The 20453-nt window shown below is 39.5% G+C and overlaps 1 protein-coding gene across 1 annotated transcript in view; it reads right to left on the bottom strand.

Moving 5' to 3' along the window:
- Positions 1 to 20453, bottom strand: part of LOC117385196 (phospholipid phosphatase-related protein type 4-like) — a 35912-nt gene that overhangs the window by 12825 nt on the left and 2634 nt on the right. The window contains exons 2-6 of the mRNA XM_055228244.1: positions 9278 to 9463; positions 8240 to 8369; positions 6286 to 6481; positions 2442 to 2499; positions 1463 to 1636 (exon numbers count right to left, since the gene is read on the bottom strand). Of these exons, the coding sequence (XP_055084219.1) occupies positions 1463 to 1636; positions 2442 to 2499; positions 6286 to 6481; positions 8240 to 8369; positions 9278 to 9463 (744 nt within the window). The remainder of the gene's footprint in view (positions 1 to 1462; positions 1637 to 2441; positions 2500 to 6285; positions 6482 to 8239; positions 8370 to 9277; positions 9464 to 20453) is intronic.

Genomic DNA, 20453 nt, shown 5'->3' with positions numbered 1-20453 from the left:
ATTAAAGGCAGGATTTGTAGCCAGTACACTGTATTGCCTGTGCCTTAACCTGCAGATACAGGACACAGACACGTTTTTTCTCATTCTCAATATATGGACAGGCCTCATGTGAAAACTCAGAACCTCCAGAATTCACTCAGTGAGCTGCAGAGGCTGCACTAGCACTGATTAATGATTAGCTGCAGGTGCTGGGATTTAAATAGTAGAGACTCCTGTGATGCTCATTCTGCTTTCTGATTGGATGATCGTCTTGAGAAGTATAACAGAAAAAAACTTTATACCATCATGTCCAATGTTTTTGTTATTAAGAATAAATCAGCCTTGGAATTGTTACTAATAAAGGCTATTAGAGTTCTGATTCAATATTGATACTTTAAATCTCTAGCGATAACAGATATCAACTGATACCAGAGCACAGTATCCTTAAGTTTCCTGAAATTTGTCTTAAATTTGAATTTTGGTAAAGAACTGATATGCCAAAACACTATTTTCTATTCGCCATGATCCTATTTTTAAGTGATATCTACCATATTGTTACTAAGAATCTTGAGAAAGCAACTTCCAGTCACACTATTCTAGATACTTGATAATAAATTTAAAAAGCAAGAGGCAGAGATATAGCAGAGAGGACTTTAGGGAGAACAACTGCCTGACACTATCCCAGACAGGTGTTTCTGTGTAAAACATATTCCTGACTCATGGTTTTAAATCAGGTACAGGCCCTTTAAAGAGAAAAGCACTATTAGGTTTTTATTGTCATAATTAGGCGGTGGGCCAAGAGCGTCTATCTGCTTTCTTTGTTGAAAACATAGGTCTCCATCGAGGAAGGACACATAATTCAACATATAAGTAGAATATATTTTACTCAGCGAGACCTGCTTTGTCAGCGCTCAAGGACATTTGCACATTTTCACAAAACTGAAACTTTTATCTTATGATTTTTTCAGGTAAACACCACAGCTGTGAAGCAATAGTACACCATAGATTTTGACCGCAAACCAATCAGCGCGCAGCACCACACAGATGTTCACTCACAACACAAATAAACAATGACTGGAGATCAGCTTCACATCAGAATAATGTGAGTGTGAGAAGATGGTGTACATTTAGAGAGAATGAAGCCATAATCTTTTGCGTCAAAGTAGTTGTTTAAGATTTCCTGAAATGATTCTGTTAGTTTCCTTTTGTGGATGCTTTTGGGCCCAGCTTTATATAAAACCATTTTCAGTCACGGTTGGGAGCATGGCAAAAGTTGAACAACAGGTGGTCGTGGTTTGAGTCGGCACGAGAATATTTCCAGATGTAGCCCCTCCTATCAGTCATTGGCACATCACTCATTTAGATGACTGTCCAACAATTTTATTTACATTCCATGATAAATGTAGATCTTGTCAGCAGAAAACGGGGTCCTTCCTTGGTGGAGATCTGTCAACTGCACAAAAAAGACTGCAGTCCCACTCACCAGATAAACGGCGATGGCAGCCCCCAGCAGCCAGCCGCAGTACACATCCACAGGGTGGTTCCTGAATTGAATGAGCCGGGTCAGACCTGCCAGCACGGCCAGCATGACGAAAGAGAAGACCAGCAGAGGCTTCAGGAGCTTAGCCGAGTCTGTCAGCACCGTGTTAAAGTACATCTGGAACACATCACAAGACACTCTTAACAAGATTACTATATGTTTTTATAAGGGGGGGCGATTAGCTAAATTTATATCGCAATTTTCTTGGGGCCAGACGATTTCTATTCCATCATGATTCATGTAAACCTAGTAACTTATTATCTTGAAGAGCCAACTAAAGTCATCTCTTGAATAGTAAAAAGTCTTCAAAAGGTTGCCTGGACTGTCTGTTAAAGGTACACTATGTAACATTTCTGTGGGAGGGTCCACCATCTGTTTGCAGCCATGGAGATTTTATTGCTTTTGCTGGAAAGTTCCACAGCATGGCATTATACTTGCATTTAGATTGTAGTGTTAGATAGTGTTTTTTTATTGCTATGACATGACTTTTAAAATAAATGATCACCTCTCCATCTGCTTCTTTCCTTGGAGATAGATATTTTTAATGACTCATGGCCATACCGGCTTCTCAAAGCCTGATCTTGTCAGACATCAGACGCTAAGATTTTAAGGACATGAAAAACTGGATACTGTTGCATTTTAATAATCTGGTGATGAACATTTATAATCACGCCTGTGCCTGTTTTTAATGTTTTAAATGGACCTATTTCGTTGATATTAGTTTTGTTTGTTGTTGCCTGTATTGTCTAAACTGGGAAAAAGAGTCTGAGTACACTCATTGGGCTCTCAATGTATACAAAAAGATAAATGAAAAATTAAGGTAAAGTAGCCCTATCTCCGTGGACACAAGCAAGTTGCATAGTGCGCCTTTAACCATGCATGTGCATCCATTTCCCATGTACTTTCTGATGTTTGTACTTACAGAAATATAGACGGCAGCAAACGCAGCCAGAGTGGCGTGCTGGGACGGGAAGGACTTCCTGCAACACACAGATAAACAAAGTGCTCTTTATTCTAATGCTAATGCTAATAATGAGACAGCTGAGGAGTCTATGAATATTCATGTGACACCACTGACTTTCAAACTAAGTGCCTGTGTTTAGAAGGCAAAGGTTTAAACGCGCAAGAGGACGTAATCTGATGGTGCATTAATTATCCAGGAAAAACAATATTCATTCAGAATTTCTAAATTAGGGTTCATTTTGGAATTTAGCATAAGTATTAGAGTCTTACTCAACCAACATTTGTCTTAGTGGATTAATGATTTCATTGAGATGAGGATTTATACTGGTCAACAACAATTAGTGAGTGAGTTAGCTGAATATTCAGTGTTTTTGGTATTTCAGCAAAGACTCAATAACAAGTCATAAAAGCTTCCATAGATGACCCCATTTAACACTATGCAAATACAGACTGCTGCTGCTACATTAAAAGTCAAGGGCAAAAACAAGTCACACCTGAGGCCATATGTTCTGCACTCCCCTCTTTATTCCCACTCACTTTTGTATTCATTATAAACAGAAGGGCATATGACTTCACTGCCCTTTAAAACCTTCGATGGCACTCCTATGGCCAGTTCAGTCCTGGCTTAGTCCTGGATACATCTACAGCATGTCCGACCTCGTTTACCCCCGGTTTAGTCCTGGTTTAGTCCTGGTTCGGTCCTGGTTCGGTCCTGGTTTTGTTTTATTCCTGGTCCAATCACTAGTCCAGTCCTGATTTAGTTTTGCTTTTAAACACGGTGAATAATTACGATGCTCAGAATGCATAAGATAAGTAAGGAATAACTTTGTACAAACCATTTAAAATAAACTTCTGTTCTATTTTTGACATTTTTAAGACTATAAAATCAGGTACAGTGACGTTAAGCTCTACGAGGCAACTGCTCTTATGATTTTGAGCTACAAAATAGCTTATGGTGCATATGCTGCTTCTCCATCCCACTGTAATACTGGAAGTGTACATGATTCCTACTCGATCTTCTAACCCAGTTCCACACTGGCTCATAGCTTCAGGGAGGGCATCTCAAGCATATGTTTGATGTATTATTGATCTGCTCCATACACTGACCTGCATTTAACAAGTCATTTGTTAAGCACAGCATAAGGCTATTTCTATGCCTACACTCAACAGCTGAGAATGGTTCATTTAAATACTGGTATTTTAGTGAGCCTGTTAAGAAAATGTCCTCATCTCTCCAAACAACAATGAGTCACTGAATATCAAATTTGAGTCTTGATCTAGAGACATTAAAATTATAGCTACAACCCAAAACTTGCACAACAGGCTATCTCCTCCAACTAAGGTAGTCCTCACCAAGACCAGCTCAAGATCTGTAGATGGGTCCCACTGCTCCTGATGAGGTGCCTCAGTGGCACTGAAGGATTGGTCAAATTTTCCTACAGGGACAATAAAGTGCACCTTAACCTTAACCTATTTTAAGAAGAAAAACAAGTCAACTATGTTATTTATTAAATGTATTTTGTAAATAGTAGATGAGAATCAAGTAGATATCAATTTTTGGTAAAATTGCATTACATTGACTTAACCTTATGGTTAGTCCTAATCCCTGCCAGAATAAAAAAAAAAGAAATCAAAAAGAAAGAAAAACGAAAAAAGATTTGACGAAGGCAACCAGGCTGAAACGTTCTAAAATAAAACATGTTTCAACATGTGTGCATCTGTTCCTGTATCTGCACCTCAAAAAAAAAAAGATTTTTGTTGTGTATTATTCTTTTCTCCTGTATCTGCTTTTTGCCGTCTTGAGTCTACATTCTCTCGTATCTAATCATCTTGTTGAGCTGTGTAGCTCCTTCTCCTAGTACCCCCCAGGGTCCACTCTGGACCCCTCAAACAAGCCGTTACGGTTCACTTAAGACAGCAGAGACACTGATCCACTCCAAAGCAAACCAATGGAAACGGGGTTTTGGAGAGGTGGAGTGGCAGAGTGGCAGATCCAGTGTAGGCCTATAGGAGTCCACAGAGAGGGCTTGGTGCAGTGACAGATCGGAGCTGTGAAAGTGGTGGGAGGCTGATAATGAGCTGAGGACAGGACCAGAGAGAACACTCCACAACATGGCTCCACTTGGGACTAATGCACTCTTATTATTCACAAAACCATACTCACTAATACAGGGAATAACAGACTTTTTGTGTCTCTTTCATATATGTCACCAGCACAGAGGATGCTCAAATATTATGACTAACCATCCAGATAAAATGTATTACTGCCCCATAAGAGAAATCATCATCTGCATTTGACCCAGGTTTGAGTGAAACAAGCCAGGAGCAGTGAAGGACCCAGGGACCCTTCTCCAGAATCCTGCACCAAAACCCTGGTCAGAATGAGGTTTAGCCTACTAGCTAGCTATATACTACGGTTAGCCAAACAACAAGTTAGAAATGTCTTCATTTGTCTTTTTTCAACATGACACTGAGTCCAGTGGTCAGAGAATTGTTCACCAAGCTTCATGTAGACATGTAGGAAACAAATAAAAATGATCACATTTGTGAGTCAAGTTGATGTCGATGCTAATCTTACATACTTGATGTATATTCAGTAGGCTTATAGCTCCTGCATGTTTTTAAGTCCATTCCTCTCCACCTGTTTAGAGTTACTGTGTCAGTGGTATAAAGTAGTTTCAATATTATCGTATATCGTGATATTTTTCTGTAGCAATATATCATACCTCAAAATGTGTTATTGTGACAAGCCTAGACGATCAGACAGATATGAAATCATTATTACTGTGTTTATCACAAGTGTTTGTCTTGAATAGAGGATTTCTAGGGGCGGTCATGTTGAGTGAGTTTGTGTGTGCGACCTCAGCGGGCAGCGACTACAAGGCCTCTTATTCAGCTCGTTGTTTCCATAACAACCACACAGAATTACCACCGCAGTGTTCAAACTAGACATTACCACCCACATGCATCCTCCGGATACAAGGGATATAAGGGAATGAACCAGGACTGAACCAGGACCGAGTCAGGATTGTATACAGGGATAAAACAGGACTTAACCAGATCTAAACGAGGACTAAACAATACATTACCAACGATACATCTTCCTCCAGCACAGGATACAAGAAAGCCAGGACCAAGTCAGGACTACATAGAGAGATAAACCAGGACTAAACCAAGACTACATTCAGAGATAAACCAGAACTAAAGAACTAAAACAGGACTAAACTAGACATTACAACCCTATGCAATGGACACAGGACAAAACCAGGCTAAACAAACACTACACCAGGACTAAGCTGGGACTGAGTAACTAAACAAAAAATGTTAAATACATGGCTAGTACTACAGAAACCTAAAAAGCCATATGTTTTTATACCATATGTAAGCTAACCCTGACCCATTAAGATCCCTGTATCTGATTTTATTATAATTTACCAAGATAAACACTCTTAATTATAATTTGACATATTTTGCATTGTTTGGCAAACACTACTAAAATGAAACTGAGGTGTAAAATATTATCTATTCATTTACATAGTATTTACTCTGGTAATAACTAATGCAGCAGCTGTTGAAAGGATCACTTCTTTTCATCCAATCAGTAGGCAGAGATGGGAGAACTACAAAGAAGCAACTGAATTTGAATGACACTATCCTAGACAGTTGTTTGTGTTTAATGGTGCAATATCAGAGCAGCAGAAAGGACTAAGTGGGCTGGGCTAAAGTTCAAAGTAAAATGTGTTCCTGAAATAAGGTAGAGGCCCTTTAAATCCCTTATTTGGACCCTTATTTGAGTGCCGTACCTCCCCGCCGTGATAAGCCCTTGGTCTTGTCCCGAGCAGATGTCCTCCAGGATGAAGCCCTCCTCACAGCTGCTCATGTTCAGCTGGGTCAGATTGGGCTTGCACACCTCCAGCCAGTAGGGGGCGTGCAGGCCTGTGGAGAGCTGCAGGATGTCCGTGATCAGGGCCGTCACGCACAGGCCGAAGATGTGCACGCCTTAGTACAAAACATGACAAACAGCTTGGTCATCATTTGTGGAACCTCTAAATAATTGGCCTATAATTTGCAATTTTTTTGCCACGTTTTTGCTACTAATCTGTGTATATGGTGTTTTAATAATATTAGCAATTGTTCCTAGTTATTTTTTGGCAACTTTAGTGCAAACTACATAAATTTGCAGCTTTCTGGCCAAAAACGGCTAAAGTTTGTGCTGCCTTCAGTGGCCTCTGCAATTTCCAGTAGTTGGTGACATCACACAGGGATGTCCTGATTACTTATCTAATTACAAACACCTGGCTGCAGGGGTGGAGTCTAAAGTGTGGATACCTGTTGGACCAATCACACTGTTTCACACCCCGCCCTTCCTCCCCCCCTCATTCTCCTCTTTAGTCCTCCAGGCACTCCCTAGTTTAGCAGCTCTAATTGAATTGTGAATGAAGTTTAGGTGTTTGGTCCCACTTTAATAAATTATGTGGTTCAGTTCAATTCTGGCCTCACCTTTTCCTAAGTATTTTTACTGCAGTTATTGTACGACTGCTTTTTGAAGCTAAAACTTCTCAAAAATGTAACTGTAGCTCTTCAACCTTTGTCCAATTCAAACAGGGTAAAGAAATCTCGCAAGCTCATTTCACTCAAGTGTACACAGTCGTGTGGTAATTTTGTCTCGGAAGATTTTGTGGCACGAGTTCTTGTCAGGTCCGTACAATTGATTAAATAATCTGAATGGTATCACAGCAGCAAAACTGAGGGCAGGGCTAAAAGTTCAAATTAAAACAGGTTACTCACTCATGCTTGAAATAAAGTACAGGCCTTTTAAACATAGCTTAAAACAAGTCAGCGAAAATGACTCTGATCTAAATCGTCACTACCTAAACCCCAGCACCTTCAGCCAATCGTTAATGCTAGTGCAGCCTCTGCAGCTCAGTGAGTGAATTCTGGAGGTTCTGAGTTTTCACATGAGGCATGGCCTTGGAGACATTTATAATCTGAATGAATAGCATGCTCCCCTAGACTCAAACTTATAAATTGTCCTTCCAGCAGTATGGTTATTTATATGCAGTATTTTGAATAACAGACTAAAGACGTTGCTTTTGTCTCAATGTGGCTTGTTGTGGAAGCAGCATTAGTTATGTACACATTGGCAAGAACTGCATATGTTTACAGTAACCAAGAAATTTAGCTCAGTATTCAAAATGTATTTCTTTAGATAGCTTAATATAAATACATTGTCAATATATTGTCAAATGCTGTTGGAAGCTGCTCTCAAAGTTTTTTTTAGACCATTGTTATCCCAAATCTAGAGTTTGTTTATCTTATCTTATTTGAAGCCCAAAATGGAGGATAGTAGTTACAGTGTCACTGTTGTTGACAAAAGGGCATGGTAAAATGACTACTCATAATTTGAAGATTTTATAGTTTATTGCCTTTATAGCGCAGGGAAATGGACACCAGTCACCAATTTAAAGAGGGGGTATTATGCTAAATCAACTTTTTGGAGCTTTCCACCATGTAATAGCTCTATAGCTCTTATCAGTGGTATTCTTATTATTAGAAGTGTAATATCCCCTCTTAAAATGAGCAGATTCACCACTGATGTTCACCATATATTCAACAAAAAACAAACTTTTTTTTTTAACACATCAGAATAACATTTGTTTGTTTTAAGACTGCGCAATGAAAACACCAGCTCTTTGTCTCATATGACCTGACATGTGTGAGTGTATGTGAGGGTGAGTGTGTTTGAGCCCCTCTCACCAATGAAACGGACAGCGCGGCGGATGTAGGAGTTGAAGTTGCAGCCTGCAGCATTGATGTTGGCCTCAGTGTGACCGGAGGAGGACCTGCGGGACAGGTAACAGTACAGGATGGCCTCTCCAATCAGGATCTGCAAAAAATAACAATACAGATCAGCAGGAGTAAAGGTTGGTTATGTTTCTTCATCACACATGTTTAAAATTCAGGTACAGAGGTAGCTCAAAGGCAAAATCAATGTAACGTTAGGAAAATAGGGAAATAGGACATAAAATACAAAAATGTCTTTGAAAGATTGTCATTTAAAACTGTCAAAATTGTCTGCTTAGCACTGCGTGAATGTGTACGCGTTTGTGATTAGTAGTGGTCAGAGAGGCCATCAGCGCAGGCTGTTAGACATGCTCCAGGGCAGCTGTGGGGTACCTCACCACCAAGGAGTAAATCAATAATGCAATATGACTATGCTCTATAAATTCATATATGGAATTACTATAGACTTAATGATCCACAAGGGATTTTACTTGTATTATATTGCCATTTAGCTGCTATGTGCAAGTTCTTTATATCAGAGACCTCTAAATAATATATTGCTTTAATGTATTGGGGGTATTTTAATTCTGTGGGGTATTAACTCCTAACACATAACTTATTTAGATCACAATATCACCTTTTATTGTTTTGTAAAGACTATATTCACCAGAACAGTGTATTAACATGTTTTACAAGTTTCACTTTTTGTTTTTGTTTCTGAGCACTATCACAACACGATCAGTGGCTATCACGCTGATCAAATTACTGCACATCAGGTTTATCACATTGTTGTGTACAGTTTTTTATCTTATATTTATGGAGAATTCTTGTGTGGGAGCATGGGTGACGTAGGCTCGTGGGCTGAGCATTACACAGAATCTTATAGCTAACCGTAAGGAGGGCTTGAATAGGGCCCGATTTTTCCTCTTTAACAAGCTTATAAATATATATTATAATTCATTAAATGGATAGGGCATATACACATTGTGAAATAGCAGAGATGATACTCACAGTGACAGTGGGTGCAGCAAAGGCCAGGCTGAAGAGCAAGGGCAGAGGGCACACCTCCTGCTTGGGCTCCACATAGGGTAGGGACAGACTGCGGTCACTGCACGAGTACCCAGAGTGCACTGGCTCAAAGATGTCCGTCAGCTCCAGGAAATACAGGCTGACCACCGACGAGGCCAGGATGGGGAGCTGTACCACAAAAACAACCTCCAGTCAGGAAAGGAACATTGGATTTTACCAACTTGAAAAACAGAACTAGGTCATTTTCAGAGGTGGGTGAAATAGCCAACAATTGTACTCAAATAAGTAGCGTTACATCAAAATAATAATGTTGCAAGTACAAAATAGTGGTCCAAGAAACTACAAGTAAGAGTAAAAAAGTATTTGGAAAAACTACTACTACTCCAGAAAGAGCTGTCTGGATATGAAGTGAATGTAATTTGAAAGACAAAACATTAAATAATGCACAAAATCTGGTATGTTCAAAGTATAGACTTAAAAATGAGAGAAACTAAATCATGTCTGCAGGAGCGGCGCAAGAAACACATATGTTTAAATAATTTCATATTGTCGACATAAAGCTTTTTTCACTTGTAGATTTACTGACAGTGGCAAGAGTAACCAAGACGTTTACTCAAGAGTACTGTTACTTCAATATAAATATGTCTATAAGTAGGAGTAAAAGTATGTCAGTAGAAAAGTACTCTCAAAAGTACAATTTCTCAAAAAAAGTTACTCAAGTAAATGTAACTGAGCACTCCCCACCTCTGTTCATTTTAAACTATTTGCAATGGTCTAAAACAACATTCACACAATGCTTTTTACAACATTCAGAGTTTTGCCATCACAGTAATGCCTGGTTTACAGAAAATATAAAAGCTTTATAATTAAATACAGATAGCATACAGTGGTCTCAAATTGATCCTAAGAGCTGCTTTTACAATATATCTGTACTGTGACACATTTTACTTTATTACATGAAAAAAAAATCAGATACAGTCCCATTTACACAACAGAATAGGTTTGGCTTTTGTAGTCTCCTGCTGCGGTCTGTGCGCAAAGTGTTAATTCAAGATTACAACAACATTTTTGCAAAACAGCAGGGGCAACTGTCGGGACATCTGGTTTATAATTTGTAGTTAATTTAATTGGAAGGACAAAATGTTGCACAATCTGGTATTTTCAAACAAAAATTAGAACAACCAAATCATATATGAAGGAGAAGAAACATAAGTGTTCAAATCTACACTGTACTGTTACACTGTAAAATATGAAAACTACTCAGACGTGTACATTTTTTTAAATGAAAGAGTTAAGCAAATGTATCATCCACCTCTTAAATGTAATATTAAAAATGGGAAATGTATAATTAGAGTAGTGTAGTGTGGCTCTAAAATGAATAAAGGGGTACAAACTTGCAGCTGACAGACAAATGGAAAAGCTATTAACATGTAAATGAAGCAAGGCAATGATTAGTTTTATCTACATGCATTTCCCTCTCATCAATGTTATGGCTTCCATCCAATTACTATTCTCATAACCCACATTATGAGGGAACTTAACCCGCGCTTTTAATGTTTTAAAAAAGGTATTACAGTCTCAACTAGGGCTGGGTTGCCTTAAGCTGCAAGTTTTTGTCAGTATATGGACAGACCAGGCCTCATGTGAAACCTCAGAACCTCAACCTCATTGAATCCTGAATTTCAGCATCGAGTCTAGCAACCCAAATGAGAGACTTGTGAGGCTTGTTCTGCTTTCTGACTGGATAATCACCTTAAAAAAACAAAATGCAGAATTAACATAACCAACTTCGCCATTATGTTCAGTGGTTTTGTAATCAAGAATAAATCAACACTGCAATTTTTACCTGTCTATCTCGCACCTGGGGACACAGTATAAGTCATTTACATTTATGAAATTTAAAATCACAATCACAATTACATATGGGTCATTTAAAAAGATCAGTCAGTTCATAGGTTTTCCATAAAGGCTGCTGTCTGTTAAATACTTGTCTTCCACCTACTCTCACTCAGTTAGGCGTTAGCGCTGAGAATAAAACAGCATTCTGCTCTTTCAGGCCTGTTAGCTTCGACATTAGCTTTATTAGCACCATTAGCACCTGGTAATGGAGGCTGACATTTTAGTGTGAACTGTGAGAAATCACTGAAGTCAAGACGATCAGGAGGTAACACTATTTATGAATCTGTACTGTTGGGTTAAAACAATATGACTTTTGAGTTAAAGTGTGACTAAACACCTAAACCTTCACTCACAAAACACATTTCAAATAAAGCTGCTAAACGGGGCAGTACCTGAAGGACTAAAGAGAGAGAAAGAGAGGAGGAGGGGTCTAGAGGTATAAGGGACAGTGTGATTAAACAGGTATCCACACTGCAGCCAGGTGTTTGTCATCAGACATCTGGCTGTAATCAGGACAGTTCTGTGTGATATCACCAACTATTGGAAAATGCAGAGGTCACTGAAGGCAGCACAAACTTAGATTTAGGTGATTTTTGACCAGAAAACTGCAAATTTACCTAGTTTGCACTAAAGTTGCCAAAAAGTGACTATATACGTCATATAAACACCATATACAAAGTTTGTGGCAAAAAACAGATTTAGTGTTTAGTTTCACATTAAGATGGCAAGATGTATAGCATACTCATATATTAACAAGAATATTTAGCCAAGTCTTTTTTATTACACCAGCTTTAGTATTACATTGCAATGATAAAACAGCTTATCAACAGAAAGGGGTCCATTAACTTCCTGTTTTAAACTGTCTATGAGAAAATGAATGGCAGCTTTGAGGTGGCACGCTGTAGCCTGTTGGTAGGTATGAGATTGTAGCTAGGGGCAAGAGTCCAAGATGGGGGCAAGAGCCAGGTTACTCACATGTATTTTCATGAGAAATATCCAGAAGTTAAATTCCCAAATGTTAAACCTGGTCACTAGATCAAACCACCCCCTGAATTACAACTGAAATGTGCATTTCAACAATATTAATTTTAGCTGTCCCCATCTGTATTAAAGCCCATATTACACTATTTTCTATACACTATTTTCTTATCCATGTTATGATGTTGATTCCTCATTTTTTTTGTTTTATTCGTGCATGTTTAAAACACAAACAATCCATTTTTAGGCTCCGTTCTTCTCACAAACAAAAAACACTGTTCCACCTTGTGATGTCAAGTGGTTATACAGGAAATGCTCCGCTGCATTTTTAATCTCCATACAGCTTCACTAGAATAATTTGGATAATTTCAGCCCTGGAATTGCAACTCTCTACTGAACAAAAGGTAAAAAGTAGCTGTTAACTTGAAACTACTACTAAATGACATCAGAAAGTGGAAAAGAGCATTTTGAGCTTTAGAGATGTAGACAGACTTATAATCAAGGTTAACTCAAACATGTAGGAATGAAACACAAAACACAACACTGGGCATGCTTTTGAAGAGGTAACAACATTCTAACTTAAAGCTCACGAGTCAATTTTGCGTAATATAGGACCTTGACTTTATTATTGTCCACAGAATGTTGTGATGTAATCTGAAACCAAGCAATTGTTCAATAAGAGAGGCCCCAAAACATGCTAAATTAAATAAATAAATAAAAGATAAACATACAGGATTCTTACAGCAGATGTGAATGAACACACCTCTGTACTAGTTTGTGCTGGTGTTATTTTTGAATGAACCCGTGATAGTGGGATACAGTGCTCTTCTCCACTGCTGTCTGCTATCTATTGGTTTTAGAGTGATGACAAATTACCACCATTGCCATGGCATCATCAATTCACAAGAAAATATTCTATCTCTTAAACGGTCAAATGTAGGGGTGGGCGATATGCCAAATCACTAATTTCTGAAAGCCAGACCACAAATTGGATTTTTACCTAAATTAATTTTAATTAACCATTGGATTTATATGACTTAAAGCTCCTATATTACACAAAATTGACTCTTGTGAGCTTTATGCCATGTTATGACATTGTTACCTCATCAAAACCATACCCGGAGTTTTGTTTCATTCACACATGTTTGAGTAGCCCTTTATTATTAGTTTGTCTATGTCTCCAAAGTTCAAAATGCAGTAGTGGTAGTTTTCAATACCTTTTACCTTTAATTTGTTTGACTATAGAGCTGCATTGTCCGAGTGGTAGGGGAAACCTAAGCAGGCACAGGGAGAACATGTTAACATGTGTCACTCCCTGGATCAGGTACAGGTCACTTAAACATAATGGACATTAATAAGGTTTAATAAGGGGAACGTCACAGTTTGTGGGGGTTTTTATTTTTTACTGCCAATGTCTCCAATTCCTCAGTCATCCAGGTATGATCAATAGTAAAAGAAAAACATGAAATCTGTTAACTTTTTCTCCAGTTGACAGATTTTATATTTTTCTTTGACTATTGCTGCTGTTGACGTGTTGCTTCAAGTCAAGTGGAGAAGTTTCTGCCAATGTCTTCAATCAGCAGAAACTTCTTGTTGCTTCTCACCGACTTCTGCTTTTCCTACTATCACTACAACTGATTCCAATCATATTTATAGTAGTGTCTTGTGGAGTCTAGGGAGGTGACACTATCCTATTGCCGTTTACTCTTGATGCATACTTGAACCACAAATACTCAGCACATTCCCAAAGGACCGTAGACAGTAGAACACCTCCAGCGACCACAGTAGAACCGGTCATGTAGTTGCAGAATGCCACTTTTATTAAAACGCTTCCAAAAGTGAAGAATTTCCACGGCCCCCAACCATAGTCCCGACAGGGAGTGTCCAATCTCTCTTCTGTAACCGCAGAGTCTTCAGGGGGAGTGTGTAAGGGAGAGTTCTCAGGTATCATGTCCTCAGGAATGTTGATGAACACATGTGAATTGACAGTAGCCTCTCGCTGTATTGGCTCTGGATCCATAAACACAGGGGCAGTCTGAAAGGGAGAGTCCTCAGGTATCATGTCACAAGTCACATGAGCGGGCATGTGAAATTTGCGCAGCGGACGGGAATGAGAGAGAGGGAGAGAGGGAACTGATATACCAGGAAATCCGCAATTTTCACCGGGGTTACACTCAACTCTGAAGACAAGACACCTTTAATTTGTTTCACTATAGAGCTGCATTAAACAGAAGACTAAAACAAAAATGCAATATGGTAATTTCACCAAAACAAGATTATTGTCACCTGGATTAGATCATATTTTAACCATATATTGCCCAGCAGCCCTAGTCAGATGTCCTCAAAATGGCGCCTAGAGACATGAAGCTGAAACCCATGAACTCATACACTGTCTCGTGTTTGAAACAGCTGCAAATACTATACTTTTGTGTAAAATCTTAGCATAAGAACATAAAATACACACTGTTGTCACGATACTAAAATTTCAAACTCAATTTCGATATTAAGGAATATACTCGATACTCAATTCAGATTCCGACGATGATAATTATAAAATACTCTTTATTTAGACAGTAAAATGTGATTATCAGTATTAAATCGTGGTACTTTATTATATATTTATTATATTATGATGTGACCTTGTATGTGTGTAATCCCTCAGTTGTCCAGATATGTTCCATAGTGGTCCATTGGTGAATATACAAGTCTGTGTGGTCTGATACCGCTTAAGATCATTCTTAAGATATTCAGGAAAGGTTAATTTCTGTCCTGTGAGTATGACTTTTTTAGTATCGATACCCGCTCTAGCTAGTATCTAGTTTCGAGTTTTAGTATCGATTAGTATCTGATTTTTGATATTTTTGCCAATCCTAGAATAGAGATGTAATATGTCCTCCTGATCTGTAGCAGACTTGGGGAGTAGTACAATCATCACGAGGAGGACACTCTCTCTCTCCTCTACTCTCTCCTCAGCACATATAAAAATACTCTCATTCAGATGGTTGCCTAGCAGCCGCTGGTGGGTAGATGGTGTGACAGTCGGCCCCATCGAAACGTAGGAACAAGAAATCAACCATGAACAGCCAAATAACTCATCAGAAATTCATACTATTCGGACAAATCTGGTACATTCTCACAGGACTTTCAGAAATGGAGAGCTGACGCTAACCAAATCTGCTCTGTTTTTGTCAATGCGGCAAGAAAATCAGCAGAAATCAGCAGAAATATTAGCTCTTATTAGTCAGGCATTCATAATTCATCTGAGGACACATCTTAGAATAAACAAAATATCAGAATTCTCAATACATATTACAATACACACAGAAAAAAGGCAAAAAACAGACACTAATCAGAACTAAAAGTAGGATCGAAACTAGGATTGATACTCATTTGAGCAGGGGTTGTTACTAAAAAAAAAACATTCACAGAACAGAAATGACCTTTCCTGAATAGGTTTAGAATGATTTTGGGTTGTATCAGAACAAGTATAAGACAAATAGACTAGTATACACCCATGGACCACTATGAGGGACTGAGGGATTACACAGATATAAGGCCACATGGTAATATAGAAGAAGGTACTAGAAGAAGGTATTCAATGCTAAAAATCACATTCTGTTTTTTAAAGATTTTTATTTATTTATTTATTATTATCATTGTGGTATCACAATCATTGAGCATGGAGATTCTTCCTTAGAATCAAAATTGAGTCAAAATTTTAGTATGAAGCAATGGAGCCAACGTTTCGGCTGCATGTTAAGGCTGCAAGGTTAATTGCAATGGCATTGAAATGGATGAATGGATGCAATTAGTAAATCTCAAGGCTGCAATTTTTTAAAGTAACATAATTTCCTCCACAAGCAACAAAAATTGCGTCAAACGGCCATGATGGACACTTGAAAATTCGCTGTCACTCGCAGGGCAAAAACACTGTTGACGGGCGAATGTGGCAGCACACAAATATGTGATACACATTTTGATTGCTATAACATTCACACTGCTTAAGCTGATCCAGTTTTGTTTTTAAGAGAAACATGTTGCCTGCTGCAAATTATAAGAACGCCCTAATTTTAACCTCAAATCAGCAGACCTAAAATACAAATAATATAGGAAAATACAAAATAAGAAAACCACTGTAAATAAAAAGTGGATTTAAAAACACAAGTCTTTTATTAGCCCATGTTTTTTTTCAGCTCATGGAAAACTGTGGGAATTTGGCCCAGTTAAGCTCCATGCTCCCTGGGGCCTCACAGGAACTGGGAACTGTGCAGCCAGACCCAAAGACAGGTGAAGAGGTCGGTGCATGAGATTGTGTTGGGTCATGTATGCTCTCCGGTCTGTGGTCTTGTCTACCCTTATTCAACATCAAGCAGTCACAGGTGGTAAGTTCATCTATCAGGACCACGGAACACCCTCCCCGGTTTCTGTGTGCTCACTGTGGCTGGGCTTTAGTGACAGCTACTCTCTAAGAGTGACCCGCGATCTGGGCTGCTGCTGTTGCCACAAACAACAGGACTTGGAGCCATCAGATAAATGTCGTAGGTTTGTAGAGCTAATTCCAAACAAATAATGATATGGTTCAACATTTGTGGATCATAAATTTGAATCACACTTGTCCACCATCTGACATTATGACACCATCATATTCTGTAAGATGAACGCTACCTATTCATGGGTTTCAAGCAAATTATAACTTTCTGATTTGAAGGATCTGCAATGGTAATATTCCTCCATTGTCATGGAGGTCCATCCATCCATCCATTTTCTTCCGCTTATCCGGAGCCGGGTCGCGGGGCAGCAGTATAAGTAGGGACTCCCAAACTTCCCTCACCCCAGACACGTCCTCCAGCTCCTCCGGTGGGATCCCAAGGTGTTCCCAGGCCAGCTGAGAGACATAGTCCCTCCAGCGTGTCCTGGGTCTTCCCCGGGGCCTCCTCCCGGTGGTACATGTCCAGAACACCTCCCTAGGGAGGCGTCCAGGAGGCATCCTGAGCAGATGCCCGAGCCATCTCAGCTGGTTCCTCTCAACGTGTAGGAGCAGTGGCTCTACTCCGAGCTCCTCCCGTGTGACTGAGCTCGTCACCCTATCCCTAAGGGTGTGCCCAGCCACTCTGCGGAGGAAGCCCATTTCAGCCGATTGTAACCGCGACCTTGTCCTTTCAGTCATTACCCAGAGCTCAAGACCATAGGTGAGGGTAGGAACGTAGATTGACCGGTAAATCGAGAGCTTTGCCTTCCGGCTCAGCTCCTTCTTCACCACAACGGACCGATACAGCGACCGCATCACTGCAGACGCTGCACCGATCCGCCTGTCAATCTCACGCTCCATCCTTCCCTCACTCGTGAACAAGACCCCGAGCCAGTCTCCATGTCCAGAGATCCGGTCGTCGAGGCCCCCGCCTTCGACTGCCGCCCAGATCTTCAAGCACCGGCCCCTTACGGATCCTCTTGCGGGTGGTGGGTCCACATGAGGACGGCCCCACGTCACTCCTTCGGGGTGAGCCCGGCCGCCCGAGCACCCACTCCAGGCCTGGCTCCAGGGTGGGGCCCCGGTAACGCCGGTCCAGGCGATGTAGCTTGCCGTGTTTTTACACTCTTCATAAGGGGCTTCTGAACCGCTCTTCGTCTGACCTGTCCCCCTGGACCTGTTTGCCATGGGTGACCCTACCAGGGGCATGAAGCCCCTGACAACATAGCTCCCAGGATCTTTCGGGCACTCAAACCCCTCCACCACGTTAAGGTGGCGGTTCAGGGAGGGGTGTCATGGAGGTTAATAACACAATTCAAATCAAAATATATCCTCAGGTGATGCTCCTCACAAAATCTTTCAGATCAGGAAGGAATCAAACCTATGAATTGCAGCTTGTGTTCACCAATTTACTCTTGTGAGCTTCATGCCATGTTATAATGTTGTAGACTCATCAAAGACAGATAGATGGATAGATAGATAGATAGATAGATAGATGGATGAATACTTTATTGATACTCAGGGAAACGCATTCTTCTCAGTCGCCGTTGGTCTTGGCGTATTTCTTCTGGAAGGTTTTCTGCCACATTTACGGGCACATCTGGTGTAAAAACCCTATAGCATCTCAAAGGTCCATAGTTTGCTACTTCACTAGCTTCTTGCACGGTCTCCATGGGTACAGGAAAAATAAGCATTTCATTTCACACAATCCACTTGTGTCCCTTGAACTGCACAAGCTGCACTTCTTAGTTTGTTAAAATCCCATGATGATGATGATGTTGAAAACTGAGCTCAAAAATCAGAATGTTTCAAAAACTGCTGAGTGTATGAGCCAGCTGTGAGCCACATAGCCAAAGAGCAGCCAACCACTCTGTGTCATTATTTTCCTGAATTGTTTCTATTAAAAAGACCCTGATCAATGACCATTACAAATGACTGAATTTCAATATCAATTAAAATGCGATTAATTGCACAGCCCTAGTGTGACAGAAGAATCCCGATCACTGTGTTGATAAGTTTTTTTTAAAAAATATATTCATAGTGTATTCGAGTGTATTTATATCTTTATAAAGGTTTATGATGAAAATGTAGTGCATTTTTTATACATTCATTATTCTTCTTGGTTACACTAAAAGTCCAGTTTATAATCTGTTTCTGGAGGCCAAATGTAACCTGTCTGTAACACTAAGTTTAACATGATGTAATATGTGCAAAGTTACTGCAACCAACTCCACAAGTGCTCATCTGAGCCAGCCCCTCCTTTATTTCCCAAAGAGTCTGTGCCCTCTTTACAGAAAAATCAATGTTTAGTGTCAAACCATGACAGCCATTTATCTGCAGTGTGATTCAAATGCAGAAGACCACTTGCCTCAACTATAATAATATCATGCCTAAGATAAATTTGTGGGGTTATCTTATCTTATATCTTCGTATCATTCAGAGCCAGAGGAGGAGGTAGAATGGCCATACAATGTATTTAAGCAGAAGTACTGTTACTTGAAAATAATAGACTCAAGGATAAGGAGAAACCACAAATGTGGAAAAACTTTCATATTGCCAAAAATAAAGCTTTTGTCACTTACTTACAGTGGGAAGAATAACCACAACTTTCACTCATTCAAGAGTACTGTTACACTGTACCATATGTTACTCAAGTAAAAGTAATATTACACTGTATAATATATTAGTTAAGTAGGAGTAAAAGTATGGGGTCTGAAAGTACACCATCAACCTGATCACTCTACCTATGATATTTTAGGTTGAGAACAAGATGCAACTGCCAACCTCTGGATCAGAGGACAGAGCTACTGCCGCCCCATTAAAAAGCACATGCTTTACTGAAACAGGATTGGCCGTAGACCTCTCTGTTTGCTTGTGTGATCTCCCAGGCTGATCACACAAGCAGGTGGTGGACCCTGCACCATAAAGGTTACCTTAGTGCACCTTTATCTTCACAGCTCTAAACCGTACATGTTAAAACAATAAAATAGTTGACACTTTTGGAGGTCACATGCAACTACCGTATTTTCCAGACTATACGTCACTCCGGAGTATAAAATCCATACAAAATCTGGGACCAAGAACAGACATTTTATCTTTAAAGGCAAATTATAATAATAACAACAACAATAAAATAGAGAACAACAGGCTGAATAGCAGTACAGCACGCTAATGTGACACATTTATATTTATTCAGCTACATGAAGCATAGACAGAACTGAATAAGTGTCTCAGTTAATTAGATAACTAAAGCATAAAAAACAAGCTAACACGTTTACTCTCGATCCCTCTCAAAATGACTAAATCTATTGAATTCTTCATACTCGGTGTCGCTACTGAACAACTTTGCCAGCTCCGGAAGTAGATAAAGTGCCGCTTCTGTGTGTCATACTGGTACACAAGCCTAGAGTGCCATCACGCAGTTGTCAGTGTAACAATAACGAAGATGTGAAATTATATATTTTAATAATTTCACATATAAGTTGCATCTGAGTATAAGTATAAGTTGCACCCCCGCCAAACTATGAAAAACTTATAGTCCGGAAAATACAGTACTAACACTATACAATTTTGATGCACTGAAAACTGCATCTGATAGACAGCCTTTTAACTAAACAATAAGTGAGCCTGATCTGATCTGTGTTTTCAAAGATAATGAGACATTCAGGTGAATCATCCTAAAGGTTAAAGATATCATTATTACCAAGTGTAACGAATCCAGCTTTAGCGTAGCCTGTCTGGCTCAGGGCTGAAATATTCCTCAAGTTCAAATTTAAATGGGAAAGTACAAGATGTAATATGTAGAGAACTAAC

The sequence above is a fragment of the Periophthalmus magnuspinnatus genome, chromosome 17 (assembly GCF_009829125.3).
Source record: "Periophthalmus magnuspinnatus isolate fPerMag1 chromosome 17, fPerMag1.2.pri, whole genome shotgun sequence".
Taxonomy (NCBI): Eukaryota; Metazoa; Chordata; class Actinopteri; order Gobiiformes; family Gobiidae; genus Periophthalmus; species Periophthalmus magnuspinnatus.
Note: the sequence above shows the minus strand (reverse complement) of the source record. Positions and strands in the feature narration are given on the sequence as shown.